Source organism: Conger conger, chromosome 13 (assembly GCF_963514075.1).
Source record: "Conger conger chromosome 13, fConCon1.1, whole genome shotgun sequence".
NCBI classification, from domain to species: Eukaryota; Metazoa; Chordata; class Actinopteri; order Anguilliformes; family Congridae; genus Conger; species Conger conger.
Genome location: NC_083772.1, coordinates 46,281,318 through 46,297,969, shown reverse-complemented (window position 1 = coordinate 46,297,969; position 16,652 = coordinate 46,281,318). Strand labels below are relative to the sequence as shown.

At 46.5% G+C, this 16,652-nt stretch overlaps 1 protein-coding gene across 1 annotated transcript in view; it reads right to left on the bottom strand.

The window, feature by feature from the left end:
• The window catches only part of LOC133107600 (uncharacterized), a 33,093-nt gene that overhangs the window by 7,712 nt on the left and 8,729 nt on the right, over window positions 1-16,652 (bottom strand). The window contains exons 3-11 of the mRNA XM_061216586.1: window positions 15,903-15,949; window positions 13,825-13,865; window positions 13,188-13,271; window positions 12,702-12,799; window positions 11,154-11,216; window positions 7,584-7,689; window positions 6,920-7,311; window positions 2,649-2,747; window positions 1,238-1,312 (exon numbers count right to left, since the gene is read on the bottom strand). Coding sequence (XP_061072570.1) covers window positions 1,238-1,312; window positions 2,649-2,747; window positions 6,920-7,311; window positions 7,584-7,689; window positions 11,154-11,216; window positions 12,702-12,799; window positions 13,188-13,271; window positions 13,825-13,865; window positions 15,903-15,949 — 1,005 coding nt within the window. The remainder of the gene's footprint in view (window positions 1-1,237; window positions 1,313-2,648; window positions 2,748-6,919; window positions 7,312-7,583; window positions 7,690-11,153; window positions 11,217-12,701; window positions 12,800-13,187; window positions 13,272-13,824; window positions 13,866-15,902; window positions 15,950-16,652) is intronic.

The following is a 16,652-nucleotide window of genomic DNA, read 5'->3' as shown; positions in this document are numbered from 1 at the left end:
TCAGGAGCTTCAGTTAATGTTCATATCAAACATCAGAATGGGGGAACAATTTGATCTAAGTGACTTTGACCGTGGCAGACAGGGTGGTTTGAGTATCTCAGAAACTACTGATCTCCAGGGATTAACGTGTTGTTAATGAGAGACGTAAGGGGAGAATGGCCAGACTGGTCAAAGCTGACAGGAAGGTGACAGGAAGGAGCATCTCTGAACACACAACGCATGATAACTCTAAGTGGATAGGCTACAGCAGTAGTTAGTACGATCATCGGCACACTTGTTAATCAAGAAAATTAATGAAAACTGGTTGAGATCAATGATCAGTATCAACAGAGGTTTTAGGCCTCCCCATGTTCAGCTCAGTGACAGGTACTGAAGTCTACACTACCAGATTCAATTAGACTGCAAAGTCTGAACACTTCACTGTGCACACACAAAATGCACACACACAGGTAACACACACACACACAGAAGTTTGAAAGGCAGATGTTCCTCTCCAGAATAATTTCCATTCCACGAACAGACACGTACAGGGAAGCACTTTGTAAATGTCATTATCTACTTCCGTCTCCATTCATAATGCTTCTGCATAATATTTGTTTTTCAACGGTTAATAAAGAAATATTTTAGCCGTTGACTTTTTTTTTCTTGACATGACAGCTAAACAATCAGTTTTGATATGCTGATACCTCCAGATTAATATAAGATCTTAGAAGTAAATTTTCTGAACTAATATTCAATGCTGTTCCTGGGGAGTTCTGGGATTCACTTCCAGGCTATGGCACACTAAATTCAATTCTCACTAAATTAATGTAATTCTTATTAATTTCATTCTCTCTAAACATATTCTCCTCATTCATGTAAGCAAAAAACATTGTTTCCTGACACTCTGCATCCATTTGAGTTTTTTTGCCTTTCCTCAGACACGTTTTGCTCGTCTTGTTGATGTTCACGTGGTTATGCTTATTTATTGTTACTGTCACAGTTTGGTTGCTGACGCATGTTTTCTTACAATGGTCTCGTTGTGTTGTTTTTGCTACAAGGTACAACGTTAGTGCTGTATTATTGTGTATCTTGTGGTTTTGTTGGTTGGGTCCTGTTTGGATTATGTTTGACTACTTTAGCTATTGAAACTCCTTGCGGTTGTGTGGATCAATTACGGTCTACATACGTCTAACTCCTACTCAGTAGTTCAATAGAAAATGGTTTGTAAAAAACTGTATTTCTATAAAGTACCCACTGGCTGGCTGCTGTTCTCCTCAGTCTTGGCTGGGTGCTGTTTCAAGACATCAAATCGCCCAAAACTGGTGGAGCGCTGGATGGACAGAGAGGAGAGGTTACAGATTAGCACGTTTTAGCATGTTTTCCCTTGTGGGATGACACCAACAGGCATGTACTGGATGGAGAAGTTGAGCACATGTTTATGTAATCTCAAGGGCTCAGATGAGTAACACAAGGCCGGCCTCTGGATCAGCAGAATCATGCCTCTGTGGACCCAAACCCTTCAGCATCATACTGCGCTGCTTTTGCGGGTGTGCACAGTGCTTCATGGTATTTTGCACAGTGCTTCATGGTATTTTGCACAGTGCTTCATGGTATTTTGTTGAATCAGCGCTGACACGGTTTTAATTTGTTATATTACTGTGTATGCATGGTGGCTGGTATTATGTGTAAGGTTTCTGTTGGTTTGAGTATGGGTCAACTTCTAACAGCACAGAGACCCGTGAAAAAGGGGGGAAATAATTAAAATGACACCTAATTCAGCTAGATACCCATTTTTCGTGCTTGTAATTTTGTGAAATATATTTTTCATAAACCTAAAAGTATTTTAATCTGTCTGAAACCTGTCGGTTCTGCATCAGTGCAAAAAAGTAATTCTATCATCGGACAATAATCCCGATAATCTCCATTAAATAGCACGGCTAAGCTAGTAGCTGGGGTAAAAAAGAAAAACAGTGGGGCTGTGCTTTGATGATTTGACTGAACCGTAACCGGCTTTGACCAAACATCTGTCATTTCCCCCGTTCCTTTCTCATCCGCCACCACTCACACAGGGAGGCGCCCGATCACCCCTTTCAGCTTTCTGCTCGAATTTCATCACATGCGCTTCACCTACTGGGCAGAGTATGAAGGTAATAGCCACCATTATTCAATCTTCTGCCTGTTCAACACGAGCATAAATTACAATCTGTATTTAAATGATATAAATATAAGCTTTTGTAGTGTTCGGAGAGAGCATTCAGGTCAGGGGTGACATGCTATGTTATGTCTGTAATGTGTCAGGGTCATACTGTTCATGTTATTTCTGTAATGTGTCAGGGTCATACTGTTCGTGTTATTTCTGTAATGTGTCAGGGTCATACTGTTCGTGTTATTTTCATGTCATCATTCACTGCTCTGGTTTCTCTTACATCTGGTTCTTACCTGAATTTTTAAATAAGAAAAACAGTTTGAAAGCACACCTGAAAATGGTCACCTTAACTTCCCTACTAAATAACCTGAACCATTTAATAATAATAATTTTAAATGCATTCTAATATCATTTTAAAAGCCCATCTGAAATAAGAACAAATGAGATGTATCTATCTCTTCATATGAAGAGTGATATTTGCTCAATGTTAATGACATGTAACAGAATCGTGTTGGCCTACCTTTGGCTTGCTGCTTTTGGCTTTATCCGAGATATTTGACGGTTTCCTTTGAAGCATTGTCTGATTTTTATCAACTCCAGGACTAATGTTACAAAGACTCTAAAAAAGTGCAGGCTTGTCTGACCAGGATGGCATCTATACTGCCTGAGTGAAGAGCTTGGCTAGAGACTTCCTCATTGCAAACAGGATGTGAGCACATTTACCTTCTGCCTATCTGCCCATGAGTTTGTTTCGCAGGGGAAAAACACCTCAGATCTGCTGAGGTTAGCACGTTAGCACGTTGTGGTCTCATATCTAGGCCCTGCCATCATTTCTAGTAATACGGCTACAGGCGGAGCATCAGAGTTACTGGTGAAAGCACCTCTCACTTACTGGTTTACTTCCTGCACTTTTTTTATTTCTTATTTATTTGGAAAAGAGCCCTCAACGTATGTTCTGTACAGATTAACAGAATAATGAACACTGACAATTTATTGACAATTTACTGACATAAAAACAACACTGATATGTCAAAACTGAAATGAGCGGTTGATGGGGGTTACTTTCAAAATTGAAAACTTTCCTGAATTGACAGTTTAACTAAAATACTCCAGGATGTTGTGCTGAATGAGATATTTGGCAAGATGGAATCTCCCCCTCTCTCTTCGCTTTCTCTATCTCCTCATTTCTCAAAAGACAGATCATTGCTTCAGGAAGTCTTAGGCCACAAACTGCGTGCACAGGCGAAAACCAGGCTGTTGCAAGATTTTCACCTCTTCTGATTGTGCCATCATGTGTACATTACATCACAGTTTAACATGTACCCATTTTATGCACAGGTTGCTACAACTTCCAGTTGTAGATGAGAGACGAGGGTTTTTTTTAGTTGCAGTGGGTGCATATTCACTCATTTACAAGCATATGGTTTTCTAACAACACTCAAAGGGTCAATATTTTGCAGTTCAGGAAAAACTTGTATCTGTATGAAGTCAAACTATTGGCAGAGATAATGTTAATTTATAAATGCCTTACTGTTAGTGGTGATTACCAACTACCTAATAAGCAATCAGCACACAACAGGTACACTCAGTGGCCACTTTATTAGGTACTCCTGCCTAATCCCTGCTGCTCCAAACAGCGACTTGTGTGGCTGTGACACCGTATATAAAGCAATTGTATTCATTTGAAGGTATTTACATCCATTTCATAATTTTTTCATGAAAACACACCATAATACTTTCATTGTGATCTTGATATTTTACGTATGGTTGTTTGCGTCCCTGTGTCAAGCAGACAGGAAGTAGTTTGCACATTGCGCCCACCTATATATGTAGACACATTTATTTTAACTTATTTTTCGCTGTTAAAATAACAATGAAACTGTGACTGCTTCAGACCAGGTTCCGGTTGGTCAATGAGTAGAAGCTTTCAGCCGCATCAAAATAGCTGTACGCCAACAATTACCATGACAATTACCACTCAACCCAGCCACATTGGCACACGGTCATCTGCTATTTTGACGGCGTAGTCATTTGGCAAAAAGAGACTTGTGTTTTGGTTACCTTGGGTTCAAGATTCCATTTTTTTATAACGTCCCTTTTAGCGACTGGTTCAACCACAGTTGCGTATGTTATGAGTAATGCGTTGATATGTTGTCCTCTTTTCTATTCTGAGAGAAATTGAACATAAATGTAGTTCCTCATTTTGAATGTTAATTTCTAATATTTGACATGGTTGTTATGTCCTATTTAAGTAATATGTTTTCATTTTATGTAGACTTTCTGACATTGCGACGTGAACCATTTTTTCTCAAGCAAAGAAAGGCTAATGTATGAACAGGTTCTGTGTACCCCGATTGATCGACTCATGAGGGTACTGGGGCAGAAATGAAGAGTGAGACTGCTCAGGACTGAAGGAGAAGTAAGGGCCACACACAATAACATCACCTAATCCAGCACTGTGTAATCTGGGGAGTGGAAAACTCAATCCAGGATTATAGGCCATAATCCATTTCTTCAGAACCCTGAAAATAGTCACTGCTGGTTTGAAGCTTCAGTTTTGCTCACAGAATAATTTTAGATGGCCAAACGCTACAACTTAATATTAAAACATGTCAGAGCATATGTTTTTGGGCCTTTCAGAAGGGAAAAATATTACAAATATTTTAATTCAAATAATTCAAAGGTTGTTTGTATTGTAATTAGTAAACATCATTTTGGTAAAGGAAAAGTATAAAGTAGTATCGCTGTGTGCGCTGGTCTGTTCTGGGTGCAATTCATGAATGACCTCTGCTATAAAATATGGCAATGTAGGGCAGGCGTGACTCTTGCGACAATCGTGGTTTTGTTCTTTTGTTTATCTTCGTTGTGGTTGATCTTTATTTTGTACTTAATTTCAATTCCATATCCATATAAATGATAGGTCGTGATGTTATCAGATAAATCCCGATGTTTTGTTTTGCACTCTGTTTTTAGTTGCAGTTAGTCAGGGTAGGGTAGTAGTGCACCGGAAGACTCATTTCCTCTTTCTCCCATTTTGGTTCTTTCTTTTGTCCCAATCGCAAGAGTGAGGTCAGCACATATACTCGGTCAGACAGCTCAGTGAAGGCTAGACCTTACACGACTACCTTTTGGGCTAGTTGATTTGTTGTTGCTTTATGTCATTTAATAAACCTATATATTACGTTTTCCTAAAAGAATGTAGTGGTGTTTGAAACGTGTTTTGGCCTTTTGGTGAGAGCAGTTTATATTATAACTCGGCAGTCGTGAGCTGTAGCAGACACCTATATGCTCTGCGGGCTGGGCTTCACCACAGACTTCACCAGCCTGAACGGACTGCGCTGAATTATGTTTCATCTCTTTCCCTTTTTGATTATGGCTTTGATCTTTCACTACTCTTTGTAATCACAAAAACCCCACTCTTCATCGCCTGCGTCATGCGAACATACACGCACTGTATTTTGTATTTCTGGAGCACATATTTAAAAGCTGTCATCAAGGTCAGTGTGCTGTATGTTTCAAAACTCAATGACGAATGAAGTTGTGTCTGTGGTATGGTAATAGGCAGGCCTACAGTTTGATTTAGCCTCATTCCTGTGAAGGTGTGAAGACTTCAAGACCAAGCTAAATAGTATCTAGCACTGTGTCAAGCCTGGTCTTGAAACCCAGTGTTGCTGCCTCCACTATGTGTCCTGGCAAACTATTCCACGCAGTGACCACTGACTGTGTGAAAAAATACTTCCTATTATCTGTACAGAATTTCTCCTTTGACAATTTCCATTTGTGCCCTCCCGTTCTGCTAACCGAACTCACCCTGAAGAAACAGTTCACTTTGTTAATGCCGTTAAAATCAAATCCCCCCAACTCTCTTTTTACTTAGCTTAAAGAGATTAAGCATCTTAAGTCTATCCTCATAATTCATATCTTTTATACATGGAATCAATCTGGTTGCCCTTCACTGAACCTTTTCCAGTGCCTCTATATCTTTCTTAAAGTGTGGTCTGTGGGACTCCACGTCCCACAATACCCTGCTCAGATATGGTCCCTCCTACTACTACTATCTGTATTCTATGGCGTAGCCTGAACCCACTCTGAAATGGCTCCTCTAAGTCCTACCGTCCTCATGTTGATAATTAGTTTGTCATGTGGTACCTTATCAAATGCTTTTTTAGAATCTAAAGATACAATAACATAAGCCCTGCTAACATGAAAACACTTGGTAGCTTCCTTAAAGAATGCCAAAAGGTTTGTCAGGCATGACCGACCACTATGAAAACCATGCTGGCTTAAAATGTTATTATTTTCAAGAAATTCCAGTTGTCTCTAATGATAGATTCCAGTACTTTACATGTGATGCAAGTTCGACTGACAGGCCTGTAGTGTCCTGGATCAGTACTGTCCCCTTCCTTATATATGAACTAAGTGCCGCAGTGCACCAAAACCAGCAGACGCCACAGCCCACAAGGAAAAGTCTGATGTCCCTTGTATTTCAAAAAATGGGTGGGTATAGCCCAGACCTGGAGCTTAAAGGCCAGTTTATATTCCGGTGTAACGGACTATGGAATGTAATGGTTTTAAATTTGGTTTATACTCTGGGTGGGTGAAGTGCATTTATATAGCCACAGGTGACAATAGAACTTTCAGGAACATTCTGCAATTTCAATCGAGCAACAATTTCAGCCCAGTCGCTGGACTATAGACTGCCCTTTAAGCCTGGTCAGGTCTGGCTTATGCCCACAGAACCTTTTTACCAAATGGTGGGCCGTTACCCAAGATCCCCCAGGGCTCACTCACGTTGCCGAGGTCACCCAGGTCCGTGTCAGTGGCGGAACGGGCGACGGGCGGAGGCGAAAGGTCGCAGCGGTGCAGGGTGTTCCCGTAGGGGGCGCTGTCCGGCCGGTCCCAGTCCTTGCCTCGGGGCAGGGTGTAGTCGCAGGTGTAGGTGCGGTACTCGCTCAGCGGCCGGCGGCAGGTGTGGTAGGGGGTGCTGCTGCCCCAAGGTGGGGGGCCCTCCCCCGGGGTGCTCCAGCGCTGGCGGTTTAGGGGCCCCCCAGGGCCAGGTGCGCAGGAGGGGAGTGCGTTCTCCTGGGCCTGCTGGGGGGTGTTTGGCCTCTTCTCCCCCTTCTTCAGACCCACGCAGGATGCCTCCGCAGCATCGTCACCAGGCATGGGGTCTGCGGGGCGACCTGTTCCGTCAAACGCAGGACTTGGGATCACACAAGCTTCAGAAATATAAATATGCACTAAACCTGGGATTTGAACCTCTGGCCACCTGGTTAAAGTGCTGTGCTTTAGCAGGACTGTTTTACCCAGTTTGTGTGGAATGTGACACTGACGTACTGTTTGAGTGGAAGGTGTTTGTGTGGAAGGTGTTTGAGTGGAAGGTGTTTGTGTGGAAGGTGTTTGAGTGGAAGGTGTTTGAGTGGAAGGTGTTTGAGTGGAAGGTGTTCTGGTGTACCGTTTGAGTGGAAGGTGTTCCTGCCCTCTTCGGGTACACCCTGGCCCCCCTTCTTTGAGCGGCCTGATTTCTGGGTCCTGCGCTGAGTTCCTCTTGGCTCCGGGATCTGAGGAGGGTCACACAGACATGAGAACAACACTCAAACCAGGTCACAGGCTGAGCACCTGTGTGACGCGCCTGACCACCACACCAGGCCTGCACCTTCCTCACATTTGCAATTTTAGCCAAATAACTTTCTGGCCATAGTTTAGGTTACTTCACCCCCTACTGTAACCTATGCCTGTGTACCGAACTCACACATGAGACCATCTGAGACAGATGAAATGTGAAACGCAAAATTTATAAAAATGCTAGAAACCGCAAACGCACTGGTAACATCTTCATTTTGATGTATGAAGGTAGAAAGCATAGATGTGAATGAGTATTTTGAATGGAGTGACTTTTTTTCCTTTTTTAATTTTCTTTAATTTTCATTGCAGTGAGCTGGTATTAGCATGTTGCCCAGTGTTATGATTTTAATCCAGTGTCCTCACTCTGAAACTTTTCACTTTAATTCACAGTGATGTTCTTTCTGTCAGAGAGAGGGGGAGACAGAGGGAGAGAGAGAGAGAGAGGGAGGGAGAGAGCAAGAGTGAGGGAGAGAGGGGAAGGGAGAGAGAGAGCAAGAGTGAGGTAGAGAGGGAAAGAGAGGGAGAGAGTGAGGGAGAGAGCAAGAGTGAGGGAGAGAGGTAAAGAGAGGGAGAGAGTGAGGGAAAGAGCAAGAGTGAGGGAGAGAGGGAAAGAGAGAGGGAGAGAGTGAGGGAGAGAAAGAGCTAACTGGTCAGAGCTGATCCTCTTTACTGGACACTGGCAGGCTAGCGTTACACGCCCCTCCCCCAACGTAGCCCTTTCCCCAGGAAAACTCTCTTAGCTGTGGGGGCAGGAAGGGATTACCAGGCTCCAGCCCCATCTGCACAGCTACACGCTGTCCTCATTCACACACGCTGTCCCTATTCACACACGCTGTCCTCATTCACACACGCTGTCCCTATTCACACACGCTGTCCTCATTCACACTGTCCTCATTCACACACGCTGTCCTCATTCACACACGCTGTCCTCATTCACACTGTCCTCATTCACACACGCTGTCCTCATTCACACACGCTGTCCCTATTCACACAGGCTGTCCTCATTCACACACGCTGTCCTCATTCACACTGTCCTCATTCATACATGCTGTCCTCATTCACACTGTCCCTATTCACACACACTGTCCTCATTCACACTGTCCTCATTCATACACGCTGTCCTCATTCACACTGTCCTCATTCATACACGCTGTCCTCATTCACACTGTCCCTATTCACACACGCTGTCCTCATTCATACACGCTGTCCTCATTCACACACACTGTCCTCATTCACACACACTGTCCTCATTCACACTGTCCTCATTCACACTGTCCTCATTCATACACGCTGTCCTCATTCACACTGTCCTCATTCACACACACTGTCCTCATTCACACACACTGTCCTCATACACGCTGTCCTCATTCATCCTGGACTGCCACACTCCAGCGTCTCTGCCTTATACACTATGTGTGTTTAGGACCCACTGAGCAATGTCCTGCTTCCTACAAACATGTTTCTGAATGTTCCAGCCTTAGCCATTTGTTTTTGTTTTACCCCACTTTAGCTGTTAGCCTGTGTTAGCAACCCCTTGCCATTTCAACATTTTAATAAGAGACAGGTCATCGGCTGCACATTAACGGGTTCCTGGGCTCCAAACTGAGCCCATCAGATCTGAATCCTTCCACTGCACCAAGTAAGCATTAAAGTAGCATAAACAAACATCCCCTGGTGAGGGGAGTGTGGCCCTGGTGAGGGGAGTGTGGCCCTGGGGAGTGTGGCCCTGGGGAGGGGAGTGTGGCCCTGGGGAGGGGAGTGTGGCCCTGGGGAGGGGAGTGTGGCCCTGGGGAGTGTGGCCCTGGTGAGGGGAGTGTGGCCCTGGGGAGTGTGGCCCTGGGGAGTGTGGCCCTGGTGAGGGGAGTGTGGCCCTGGGGAGTGTGGCCCTGGGGAGGGGAGTGTGGCCCTGGGGAGGGGAGTGTGGCCCTAGTGAGGGGAGTGTGGCCCTGGGGAGTGTGGCCCTGGTGAGGGGAGTGTGGCCCTGGTGAGGGGAGTGTGGCCCTGGTGAGTGTGGCCCTGGGGAGGGGAGTGTGGCCCTGGGGAGTGTGGCCCTGGGGAGGGGAGTGTGGCCCTGGGGAGGGGAGTGTGGCCCTGGGGAGTGTGGCCCTGGGGAGGGGAGTGTGGCCCTGGGGAGGGGAGTGTGGCCCTGGTGAGTGTGGCCCTGGGGAGGGGAGTGTGGCCCTGGGGAGGGGAGTGTGGCCCTGGTGAGTGTGGCCCTGGGGAGGGGAGTCTGGCCCTGGGGAGGGGAGTGTGGCCCTGGTGAGGGGAGTGTGGCCCTAGTGAGGGGAGTGTGGCCCTGGGGAGTGTGGCCCTGGGGAGGGGAGTGTGGCCCTGGTGAGGGGAGTGTGGCCCTAGTGAGGGGAGTGTGGCCCTGGGGAGTGTGGCCCTGGTGAGGGGAGTGTGGCCCTGGGGAGGGGAGTGTGGCCCTAGTGAGGGGAGTGTGGCCCTGGGGAGTGTGGCCCTGGTGAGGGGAGTGTGGCCCTGGGGAGGGGAGTGTGGCCCTGGGGAGTGTGGCCCTGGGGAGGGGAGTGTGGCCCTGGTGAGGGGAGTGTGGCCCTAGTGAGGGGAGTGTGGCCCTGGGGAGTGTGGCCCTGGTGAGGGGAGTGTGGCCCTGGGGAGGGGAGTGTGGCCCTGGGGAGTGTGGCCCTGGGGAGGGGAGTGTGGCCCTGGTGAGGGGAGTGTGGCCCTAGTGAGGGGAGTGTGGCCCTGGGGAGTGTGGCCCTGGTGAGGGGAGTGTGGCCCTGGGGAGTGTGGCCCTGGTGAGGGGAGTGTGGCCCTGGTGAGGGGAGTGTGGCCCTAGTGAGGGGAGTGTGGCCCTGGGGAGTGTGGCCCTGGTGAGGGGAGTGTGGCCCTGGTGAGTGTGGCCCTGGGGAGGGGAGTGTGGCCCTGGTGAGTGTGGCCCTGGGGAGGGGAGTGTGGCCCTGGGGAGGGGAGTGTGGCCCTGGGGAGTGTGGCCCTGGGGAGGGGAGTGTGGCCCTGGGGAGTGTGGCCCTGGGGAGTGTGGCCCTGGGGAGTCTGGCCCTGGTGAGGGGAGTGTGGCCCTGGGGAGGGGAGTGTGGCCCTGGGGAGGGGAGTGTGGCCCTGGGGAGGGGAGTGTGGCCCTGGTGAGTGTGGCCCTGGGGAGTGTGGCCCTGGGGAGTCTGGCCCTGGTGAGGGGAGTGTGGCCCTGGGGAGGGGAGTGTGGCCCTGGGGAGGGGAGTGTGGCCCTGGGGAGGGGAGTGTGGCCCTGGGGAGGGGAGTGTGGCCCTGGTGAGTGTGGCCCTGGGGAGGGGAGTGTGGCCCTGGGGAGTCTGGCCCTGGGGAGGGGAGTGTGGCCCTGGGGAGGGGAGTGTGGCCCTGGGGAGTGTGGCCCTGGGAAGGGCAGCGTGGTGGAGCAGGAAGGTGTTAACGGGGAACTGACCGGGGCCTGTGGCGTGCTGCTGGGGCGCTCCCAGCTGGGAACCCAGGCCTCAGAGCGCAGCACCTGCAGAGAGGAGAGAGGCGGGAGAGAGACGGGAGAGAGGCGGGAGAGAGGCGGGAGAGAGGCGGGAGAGAGACGGGAGAGAGGCGGGAGAGAGACGGGAGAGAGGCGGGAGAGAGACGGGAGAGAGGCGGGAGAGAGGCGGGAGAGAGACGGGAGAGAGGCGGGAGAGAGGCGGGAGAGAGACGGGAGAGAGGCGGGAGAGAGGCGGGAGAGAGGCGGGAGAGAGGCGGGAGAGAGACGGGAGAGAGGCGGGAGAGAGACGGGAGAGAGGCGGGAGAGAGGCGAGAGAGAGGCGGGAGAGAGGCGGGAGAGAGGCGGGAGAGAGGCGGGAGAGACGGGAAAGAGGCGGGAGAGAGACGGGAGAGACGGGAGAGAGGCGGGAGAGAGGCGGGAGAGAGGCGGGAGAGAGACGGGAGAGAGACGGGAGAGAGGCGAGAGAGAGGCGGGAGAGAGGCGGGAGAGAGGCGGGAGAGAGACGGGAGAGACGGGAGAGAGGCGGGAGAGAGACGGGAGAGAGGCGGGAGAGAGGCGGGAGAGAGGCGGGAGAGAGACGGGAGAGAGGCGGGAGAGAGGCGGGAGAGAGACGGGAGAGAGGCGGGAGAGAGACGGGAGAGAGGCGGGAGAGAGGCGGGAGAGAGGCGGGAGAGAGACGGGAGAGAGGCGGGAGAGAGGCGGGAGAGAGACGGGAGAGAGGCGGGAGAGAGACGGGAGAGAGACGGGAGAGAGGCGGGAGAGAGGCGGGAGAGAGACGGGAGAGAGGCGGGAGAGAGGCGGGAGAGAGACGGGAGAGAGGCGGGAGAGAAGCGGGAGAGAGACGGGAGAGGCGGGAGAGAGACGGGAGAGAGGCGGGAGAGAGACGGCACCGGTCACCTCACCATTGGGAGTATACTCCCAATACTCTCACACTGTCCAGGGCAGTAGAATCCCTGCATATGTCTGATTGTTATGTCTACTTTGACCAATATTCAGAACACAAGCATTATTTCATGCAATTCATGAATATGATGTACTTTATATTGAGTAGCACGTTTCGATTGAAATCCTGACCGATCTACAGGACTTTTATTTATTTTCAAATCTTTCATGTTGTTTGGCCTAGGTCTGTGACTTGAATACTGCACTGTGAGAAATTCAAGTCTATAAATGATTGAGTGTGGATTGCTGTTCTTTTTGTTATGGCCTGACCTGATAGGTGAGAATCTTTTTTCCCCATATAGCTTAGAACACCTTGTAATACACAGCACACCATAATTACAGAGACAGTGGAATCTGATATGAGGAAGGGAAGCAATGAAACAGTGTCAAGTAGGCATTGTTGATTTATGAACAACGGTAATAATAAGATGTATTATTATGTGAAATAGTTCATGTGAAAAGCACAAAGTGTAATGGAGAAACGATTTATCAGCTAAACCCTACCCTCTGTCTTTCGGTTATGAGCCACCTCATACCATTTCCGGAAACTTTTGACTTGGTTCCGTCTACCTGAATGGTCTGTTCCGTCCCCCTCCTCTGGGGGTTGAGTTGGTGCAGTCCGTCCTCCCCCCTTTGAAAACTGGCCCGTAACAGATCCATCCCCAGCTCTGTAAGCAACATGTCACATCTTTAAAATTGTCCCAATAGTCCGTCCCAAGGTCACCCCAGGGAAGGTGTTTGGTTGGCCGAACTGAACCTCATTAAAACATTCAACGACTGTTTTTTCTGCTTTTCTGGTCTGGCCAATTACTCAGATCTGTACTTCCCTTTCTCACTATCCTCACCATCCTGCCGTTTAAACTGGATACTAGTGTCTGCTGAATAAATGTCATGTACCCTACTTTCACGCATAATAATAATAATAATAATAATAATAATAATAATAACAATAACAGTAATGATAATAATAGTTACAGTAGGGTTCGAGGGGAACTTGTGGGGGTAAACCAGGATGTTTTACCATTGCCATTCACAAGAAGTCCACAACGTACCTACCTTCATTTTGACTGTTCCTGATGTGGACTAAATCTTCTCTCTTTTTGGGTGTTTGCCAGTAGGCGTTAACACAGTCAGTATTATCTGTGGGAGGGACACCAGAACCAATCAGGATTTAGGTCAGGGGAGGGGGAGGCCAACAGGAAATGTTACTGTGCAGGCAGGTCCAAGTGACACCCTTACAATGACTACACCCAGATGTAAGGTCCTCTAAAGGCAGTGGGCAGTTCTATCATCACACCACTGTCCAAAAAACATTGCACCAGTTCTCTTTTTATTTAGTACAGTGTATGTTTACGTCGGTCAAATCTCATTGCCATTTCACAGGGGGTGGTTGTAGACTTTATCGAATTTTAATGACACTTGAAAAATCAAAAATTTGACGCTGAATTGTCCATAGACCATTAAATCAGGCTAGCTTCTCTAAGTTTTAATCATTCTGAATTCTAAACATAAGAACAACAGGAGATTGTTAGGGCTCCGTACCAGCCTTATACTATAATGACTATTATATAAAACATACTATATTTTATATAATCAATAAGTAAAAAGTATTTTGGTGCATTTAAAAAAAATATTATGGATCAGACACCACTTACTTTGGCAATAAAATGTAATGTTATTAGTGTATACCAACCTAGTACTTCATTGTCAGACATGGATTTTGGTACAAGAGGTCTGAAAAAAGGAGAAACGACACAGTCATAATTTAACTCAACTCAGATGTATTGCTGACACGATATACAATCGTGTTCAGTAACATTTATTTACTTATTATGAAGAAAAGTATTACTAAGTGCTCCTGTACATTGGTTTGGTAACTCAATAACCACGTCATTTCCTGTTATTCTACCAGCAGACGGGCTTGTATACAGAGTGACGGCTGGTTGATGTGGTCTTGAGGGGGATGTTTTGTTGACAGCAGACTGCTCACCCATCACACAGCCCTCTAATCCTCCCGTTCACATCAGGTTTGAGCACGTAATCCCCGCGCTAGTCACAGCGCGATCTCGAGGACCCAGTAGTCCTGCACCGTTCACACAACATGACCTTTGCACATTAACCTGCAGCCACTTCCACCTGCAGCATGGGCATCTGCATCTGTTTCTATGTGGCTAATATTCATACACTGATCAGTGTCATACACTGATCATATTCATACACTGATCATTATCATACACTGATCAGTGTCATACACTGATCATATTCATACACTGATCAGTGTCATACACTGATCAATATCGTACACTGATCATATTCATACACTGATCAGTATTGTACACTGATCATATTCATACACTGATCAGTATCGTACACTGATCATATTCATACACTGATCAGTATCATACACTGATCATATTCATACACTGATCATATTCATACACTGATCAGTGTCATACACTGATCATATTCATACACTGATCATATACATACACTGATCAGTGTCATACACTGATCATATTCATACACTGATCATATACATACACTGATCAGTGTCATACACTGATCATATTCATACACTGATCATATACATACACTGATCAGTGTCATACACTGATCATATTCATACACTGATCAGTGTCATACACTGGTCATATTCATACACTGATCAGTGTCATACACTGGTCATATTCATACACTGATCAGTGTCATACACTGATCATATTCATACACTGATCAGTATCGTACACTGATCATATTCATACACTGATCATATTCATACACTGATCAGGGTCATACACTGATCAGGGTCATACACTGATCAGTATCATACACTGATCATATTCATACACTGATCAGTATCATACACTGATCATATTCATACACTGATCAGTGTCATACACTGATCAGTGTTATACATTGATCATATTCATACACTGATCAGTGTCATACACTGATCATATTCATACACTGATCACGTTTTTGGGCATGTCTGTGTCGGGAGGGGTGTGTGTGGCTACAGAGCATGTGGGGTGGGAGCAGGATCAGTGGAGCGTTAGGTAGGTGTTGAGGCTAGCCTGGTTAAATAACGGTTCAATAAAAATAATTGTAGATACTGCTATGTCGGCAGTGAGGCAGCAAAGCCAGGTTCATTAAAAACCAGTTCATTAAAAACCAGTGTCAACCTTAAAATCGCTTTTCCTCGCGACAGCTATCAGAAAAAATTGAGACATAATGATAAAAACAGAGGTGATTGGGCAGAGCAGAGGATGATGGAGGAGACTCTTTGATTGTAAACGCAGGACCAGAGAGGAAGGCTCGCCTTTCATTCGTCCCCAAACCATGCCCCTGGTTAGTGTTAGTGGACAGGACCAATAGATGTTTGTTGTTGCAAATTGTATAAGAAATGAGTGCCCTCATGAAAATTTGGTATAAATACCCTACTGAAAAAAACTGTTTTGTTTTGAAACAGCTGGTTGCTGGTTGACCAGTTCAGACCAGCTCCCAGCTTGACATTGTTTGACCAGCTCAAGCTATGTTTTGAAACAGCTGGTAGCTGGTTCATCAGCTTCCAGCTCATACAATTTTCAGGCTTAGTGTCAAAGCCACATATGTTAAAATGGCAGGAAGGAAATTAAAGAGCCGCTTATAGCTTCATCTCTAGAGAAGCTTTATGTTCCACTTTCACTGGTATTGATGCAAACACCAGCCATTTTGTTCGTTCTGTAATATCCATTGCATGAGAACAAGAGCAGTAAAAACAACTGTACTTACTTTCTTTTCTTCTTTTTTGAATTTGTGGTGTGGATTTGTGACAGGTCCTGAGAGGGGAGAAATTCTCAATATGAGTGAGCAGTTTTTCATATGGAATCAAGTAAATATCCATTTGATAACTTCTTACATTACATTAGTTATTTAGCTATTTTGATAGTTTCAGGAATGCATGGTTTTAACAACGCTCACACAGATGCCTTGTATTAAACAAATAAGACTGATTGCCCAGACAGTTTGCATTAATCAAAAAGTGAATTATAATTTTTTTCTGTTTTTTGTCCTGTTACACGTTGGGGCTTTTATTGACTTAATAAATGGGATAAGATTAATCAGGCTACATAATATTTATCCATGGTTTCCCTGTCCAGATGGCTTCTACTCATAGTTATTACAGTGATGTTGATCCCTACCAAACAGAATGGGTTCTTATGAAACTGTGCTCTGTTTGCGATTGGTTTTGTCTTTGCAGTATCACATTCACAGGTCCGTTTGGCTCCCAGGTTTTCAACACTGCTGACTTACTCTTCCTGCCTTTTGAAAAGCTGTTGCATGCTATTTCTCTGCCCCCAGTCTTGATATTAATTTAAGGGTAATTGCTACCCCAGCAGGACTATTGTGTCTAATATATCCCTCTGAGGGATTAGACCTAATGTTTAATTATCATGTTAGAGATCAGTCATCATCAACTAACCTTATTGATATCTGTATGAATTACTCATCCCATACTTGCATTGATACCATTGCCATTGC